Source organism: Chanodichthys erythropterus, chromosome 8, assembly GCF_024489055.1.
Source record: "Chanodichthys erythropterus isolate Z2021 chromosome 8, ASM2448905v1, whole genome shotgun sequence".
Lineage (NCBI taxonomy): Eukaryota > Metazoa > Chordata > Actinopteri > Cypriniformes > Xenocyprididae > Chanodichthys > Chanodichthys erythropterus.
In genome coordinates this window covers 16,506,682-16,512,698 of record NC_090228.1, presented here as the reverse complement: position 1 = coordinate 16,512,698, position 6,017 = coordinate 16,506,682, and the positions used below count along the sequence as shown (strand labels likewise).

The 6,017-nt window shown below is 37.3% G+C and overlaps 1 protein-coding gene and 1 pseudogene across 2 annotated transcripts in view; one reads left to right on the top strand and one right to left on the bottom strand.

Moving 5' to 3' along the window:
* Nucleotides 1-6,017, top strand: part of cacna2d1a (calcium channel, voltage-dependent, alpha 2/delta subunit 1a) — a 95,369-nt gene that overhangs the window by 59,373 nt on the left and 29,979 nt on the right. For both annotated transcript variants that reach the window (XR_010895715.1, XM_067392062.1), the window contains exons 11-19: nucleotides 317-475; nucleotides 973-1,077; nucleotides 3,724-3,802; nucleotides 4,288-4,337; nucleotides 4,422-4,511; nucleotides 4,599-4,670; nucleotides 4,777-4,857; nucleotides 5,411-5,485; nucleotides 5,936-6,007. Coding sequence is in view for 1 of the 2 variants with exons in the window: in XM_067392062.1 (XP_067248163.1) it covers nucleotides 317-475; nucleotides 973-1,077; nucleotides 3,724-3,802; nucleotides 4,288-4,337; nucleotides 4,422-4,511; nucleotides 4,599-4,670; nucleotides 4,777-4,857; nucleotides 5,411-5,485; nucleotides 5,936-6,007 (783 nt within the window). In the remaining variant the exon portion in view is untranslated. The remainder of the gene's footprint in view (nucleotides 1-316; nucleotides 476-972; nucleotides 1,078-3,723; nucleotides 3,803-4,287; nucleotides 4,338-4,421; nucleotides 4,512-4,598; nucleotides 4,671-4,776; nucleotides 4,858-5,410; nucleotides 5,486-5,935; nucleotides 6,008-6,017) is intronic.
* On the bottom strand, nucleotides 3,454-3,570 carry LOC137025355 (5S ribosomal RNA; annotated as a pseudogene).

The following is a 6,017-nucleotide window of genomic DNA, read 5'->3' as shown; positions in this document are numbered from 1 at the left end:
TGTTTTGTATACTTTCAATTAACTTTCTTCCTCTATTCCTTTAATAGCTTTGCGCTTGTATTTTATGGCCTGACTCCAGCTGTGTGACGTTAGCTTGACGTTAATGAAATTAGGCAACAGTGCTCTAAGTGTATTGCTGGCACTGAGCCATGGGACTTGTATAGTGGAACCGAACAAAGCCTTGAATCTGAATGATGCAAAATGATTTCATAACTGTCCTTGCATGTGTGCGAGTGAGATGTACTGTAACTCACAATTTTCATAGATTTTTACTGATAACTAACCAACTAAGCACAATGCTTTTCTATGATTTCAGTTCAACAATTCGGCCAAGTCGGTCGCCTGCTTTGAAAACCTGGTTCAAGCGAACGTCCGCAATAAGAAGATTCTGAAGGAGGCAGTACAGAAGATCACAGCGAACGGCACCACTGACTATAAAATCGGCTTCAAGGAGGCTTTTGACCAGCTCTCCTCAGTAAGAATAGATAATGGCACTTAAATAAGTAAACAAGAGAGAAGAAACATTGTGGGGCCAAAATATTACTCCTCAGAACTAACATATGTTTCTTCACAACATATAGCCTACTTTTTTTGTCAATCAGATACAAAACTCTCCCTTTGTGGTTGAGTTTTTTTTTTTTATATATATATAGATATGTGTGACCCACAAGTTATGTAATATGTTTTGTATTGTGTGCATTGAGATATACAAAGATTATGGTTTTGAGCATTACAGAACTTCCTTCCAGATAACAAGTTTAATGTTAAGACAATTTTTACTTTACTGCGCCATCTTGTGGCCTGTACTGGTTATAATCAACAAAACTCCACTAATAACATTTTCAGAGCATTTCAGATTTTGACAGCAGCAAATTTTATGAAAAGTAACAGTGAATTGGTTCTCATTTTTCTTGGACTCTTATTGTAAAGCCAGAATCTTACAGAATGCAATATGATTTGTTCCTTTCATAGATGAATGTTTCAAGAGCAAACTGTAATAAGATCATCATGCTATTCACTGACGGAGGGGAGGACAGAGCTTCAGAGATCTTTGAAGAGTACAACCCTGAAAAGAAGGTGAGGAACCACACACACACACACACACAGGTTTGTTTTGCTATCTTAGTGAGGACATTCCATTGGCGCAATGGTTTTTATACTTTACAAAGTGTATATTCTATCCCCCTACACTACCCCTACTCCTAAACCTACCCACCACAGAAAACTGTCTGCATTTTTACATTTTTAATAAAACATTGTTAATGTTTAGTATGTTTTTAAAGCTAGTTTAAAATTTGAGGACACATGAAATATCCTCATAACACGTTTATGTCGTAATACCAGTGTAATAACCATGTCATTATACAAATTTGTTTGCTAGATTTATGGGTAGGGTTAGTGTAAGGGGATAGAATATACAATTTAAAGTATAGAACAGTAGAGTATAAAAACTGTAGAGTCCCCACATGGATAGTAAACTAGAAGCATGTGTGTGTGTCTATACTATTTAATATATCATATTTAATTATATATTTTTAGACATCAATATATACTTAGATGTATGTCCCAAATGAAGGTTTTGTTAACACTCTGAGGTCTGAGGGTATCGCCGGCGATACCACTGCGTTTTTTTTTCTTACCAGTGTGAAAGAGACTCAAAATACTCCGTCAATGTTGCACATACAATTAAGAGTTATACAGCATTTTAATCTGTTGAATATCTTCTTTCATTTGTGTACACTCAGAGTAAAAACTAAATGCTGTGCTTTTTGTAAAATAAAGAAAACTAACATGATGCGTGATCTCTTGTCTCCCTCTGAAGGAAGTCCAATCTGATAGTTCTCAGAAAATTAACTGTAACTTAGTGAATACGAATGACAAAAAAATTAAACTTATGTCTAAAGAAATGTTGAAATGTCAGGTTTTAAATCATGTAAGTCAAATTGAAAACAAACATTTTGTGTTTATGTAATCTGTATGAAAAATGAGCCATGTCAGAAGTCCGTGATTCAGCTCATTATCTGCTAATGCGGCCACGCCCACGGAGCCAGCGCTATTCAGACGCAAATTCAGAGGCAATACATGCATTCATCATCTCAATCGTGTATTTATTGTCTTGAAAAGTGTTTATTTGGATGGTAAAGCCATGGTTAGCTAACTCTAGAAGACATGCAGTTAGTTCCTGGTTCTTCTTCTTCTTTATATGGATTTGTGGCCTAAAGGTGTACAGAGCGCCCTCCGGCTGCAAGTATGAATTGTATCCAGCACTCATAGTGATGATATACAGAATAAATATTACTCCTGTATAGAAATTTGACATAAACATATAAGAATCCATCAATATTTCTTCAAATGTGCATGCTTTAAGCTAAAAGCCTATATGAAATGCCATAGAGGTAACATAATTGTTTAGACTCTTTGCATCACAGAAATACATTATATTTTAAAAAATATAATAGAATACCATTATTTTAAATTGAGCTGAGACATGATTACAGAGGGTTTTTTCACAGCCTACCTGACTGAAAGGACTCATTAATATGCAAGTCATTTCAGGTCATTACTATTTGATTCTTTTGTCTTCTCAGGTCTAAATGGCCCATTATTCATGATCATTCACGCCTCCATGCATACTGTGTTTCTTGACAAAAAGTGACTTACAAAAACTAAATCAATATATTGTTTTATATGAAGGAGTAGGCAACATAATTTTTACATAATTCTGAAGCAAAAACTCTAGTCTACAACCTCCAATACCCAGAAGTCTTATGAACACAGATTTAATATACTTTTTTTGGCCTTATTTCAGTGACTTAAGTTTTTTGTTTTTTCAATAACCACGCATAAACATTATTCCTTCAAAAACACAAACATGTACATACATGTTCCATACATATTATTGTAGCCTAGTTTGTGTTGATTACAGTGTAATGACACTTGTGTCATTAATGTGTTTATGAACAAATGAAAAAAGCACAAATGTCAGAATGAATGAGGCATTTATATAGCGCTTTCATATGTACTACTGTACACCCAAAGCGCTTTACAATCATATCAGGGGTCTCTCCTCATCCACCACCAGTGTGCAGCATCCACTTGGATGATGCGACGGCAGCCACAGTACAACGGCGCCAGTGCGCTCACCACACACCAGCTGAAGGTGGAGAGGAGAGAGAGTGAAAGAGCCAATTCAATGGATGGGGATTATTAGGAGGCCGTGATTGGTAAGGGCCTATGGAGGGAATTTGGCCATGACACCGGGGTTACACCCCTACTCTTTTTTCGAGAAGTGCCATGGGATTTTTAATGACCACAGAGAGTCAGGACCTCGGTTTAACGTCTCATCCGAAGGACGGTGCTTGTTACAGTACAGTGTCCCCGTCACTATACTGGGGCATTAGGACCCACACAGACCACAGGGTGAGCACCCCCTGCTGGCCTTACTAACACCTCTTCCAGCAGCTACCTGGTTTTCCCAGGAGGTCTCCCATCCAGGTACTAACCAGGCTCAGCCCTGCTTAGCTTCAGTGGGCAACCGGTCTTGGGCTACAGGGTGATATGGCTGCTAATATGTCAGGGCACGTCAAAACTTCTCCAGGCCCCAAATCAGCCTCAGACTCCAGAGGGTTAATATATCCCCAAAGTACAGCTAATATGTACACACATACACCTACTTTTCCACTTTAATCACATCAATATCCATTTGTTTCTCTCTTTTCTCAGGTTCGAATCTTCACCTTTTCTGTGGGCCAGCATAACTATGATAAGACACCAATTCAATGGATGGCTTGCAATAACAAAGGTAAAACACACTGAAATGTAATGATTTAGGGACACTTTGTGTATATATACTGTATGCAGTACTGTGCAAAATTCTTAGTTACCTAAGTAGTTTTTTTAAGCCAGTTATTTATATATTAATTGTCATAATCCAGTGAGATTTTTTTATGCATAGGGAGTCTGACAACTTTGCAGGTAGGTTTCTTCAAGCATTTGGAGATGTTGCCGCAGTTCTTCTGGATTTAGTTTGTCTTAGTTTTTTCTGTTTCTTCATGTAATCCCAGATGGACTCGAGGATGGTGAGATCAGATCTCCGTGTGGAGCATACGGCTGTTGTCAGACTCCCTGTGTATACAAATATCTCACTGTATTTCCTACTGACACACTACAGCAAAAAACATAAATAACTGGCTTATAACCTTTTTTTGTGTGTGAAAATACTAACATGCCCAAGACTTTCACAAACTACTGTATAATCATGTTTTAAGATGTTAAGTTTTCCTGCAGGTTATTATTATGAGATTCCATCCATTGGAGCCATAAGGATCAACACCCAGGTATATGACAATAACACTTTAGTGCATAAACGTGACTGCTCTCCAGCATCATGTATAAATGTAACCAGACTATTTTACTTACAGGAGTACTTAGATGTGTTGGGCAGACCCATGGTGAAAGCACCCAAGAAAGCACAAAAAGTGCAGTGGACCAACGTTTACGTGGATGCCCTGGTACTTCGACTCTTATATATCTGTATCAGTATATTTGTTAAATTAGACTGATTCAAAAGCACTAAATTGCTGTTGGTTGTGTTGCAGGAACTGGGCCTTGTGATTACAGGCACTCTGCCAGTATTCAATAAAACCAAGAACAGTGGAGACAAGTCTAAGGTGCTATTTTGTGGCACATTTGTGTTTGCAGTCATGTTTGTCTTATGAATCAGATGAGCTGATGTGGAACCAGATTTGAACCAGAAGTCCCTGTTATCAATTGCAGAACCAGAGCCAGTTGATTCTGGGGGTGATGGCCGTAGACGTGTCTCTGGACGACATCAAGAGACTGACTCCACATTACACTGTAAGGCGTGAGAGAGCGTGTGGGCGCAATCTGCACTTCTTTATTTACGACTGATGGTTTGCAACATCGAAGAACTTGCACAACCATTGCATTGAACTGTAGCAGCTGGGTCAAGTTCAGTCCTGCTGCATTCCTTTTTTTTATTTGTTTTTAATGCCAAATAAATTTAAATAGGTCATATCGTGTTAAATCATTTTCCCAACTCTTTTGAAATAAAAGATAAATCTTAAATATAGACATACTTATTCAATGAAAGCAAGCAAATCAGACCTTTTGTGCCTGATTTTGGTCTTTTTTTGAGTTCACATGGTTAATGTCCTAAATATACTTATTTGATTAATTTTTTATGTAATAAAGTTTCATTTTTTTTAATAAGAAATACATTTTCATGTTTTAAAATTATTAGAATTAAACTAAAATAGCTCAAATACAATAATATATAATAATATACAATAATAACAAATGTAATTTTGCTGTCTTAAAGGTTTAATAACAAAAACAGCCTATCAAATGTTACAGAATCTTCATCACTCTTGTTGTTTTTTCTATAAAGCTCGGGCCAAATGGATATTACTTTGCCATTGACCCCAACGGCTATGTGCTACTTCATCCCAACCTTCAGCCAAAGGTACAGTTCTCACTCATATCTTTCTCTCTTCTTAGACATAGCTGCTCATAACCGTGTGTTGGTCAGTTGTGCATGGCTAAAGAACCTTCACTACAGGTTATGATGAAATAATGCAGGCCACCCACATCCGCAGAGGTCATCTGTCCTTTGTAATGAATATCATTTGTTCAATCCAAACACAATTGTTCTGTTTAGTTCACAGATGAAACGACAAAGAGAGCATTTATTCAAAACACGTGCATGACAATTAGTAAATGTTTAGTCAGTGATCCATGGGATTAGTGAACACTTTGTATGGAACAAAGTAGGAATGCTGAGAAACGGCTCCTCATTAGGCACTTCTTCGAGGAAAAAGTGACTCATTCGTAAATATTTTTACACACAGATATGGTGTGTTGACCAGTATTGATTTATGGTATTGCTTTGAAAGTTGTTGTTGTTTGTCTGCAGGATCTCAAGTCTCAGGAACCTGTGACGTTGGACTTCCTGGATGCAGAACTAGAGGATGAAATTAAAGTAGAGGTGAGAGCAA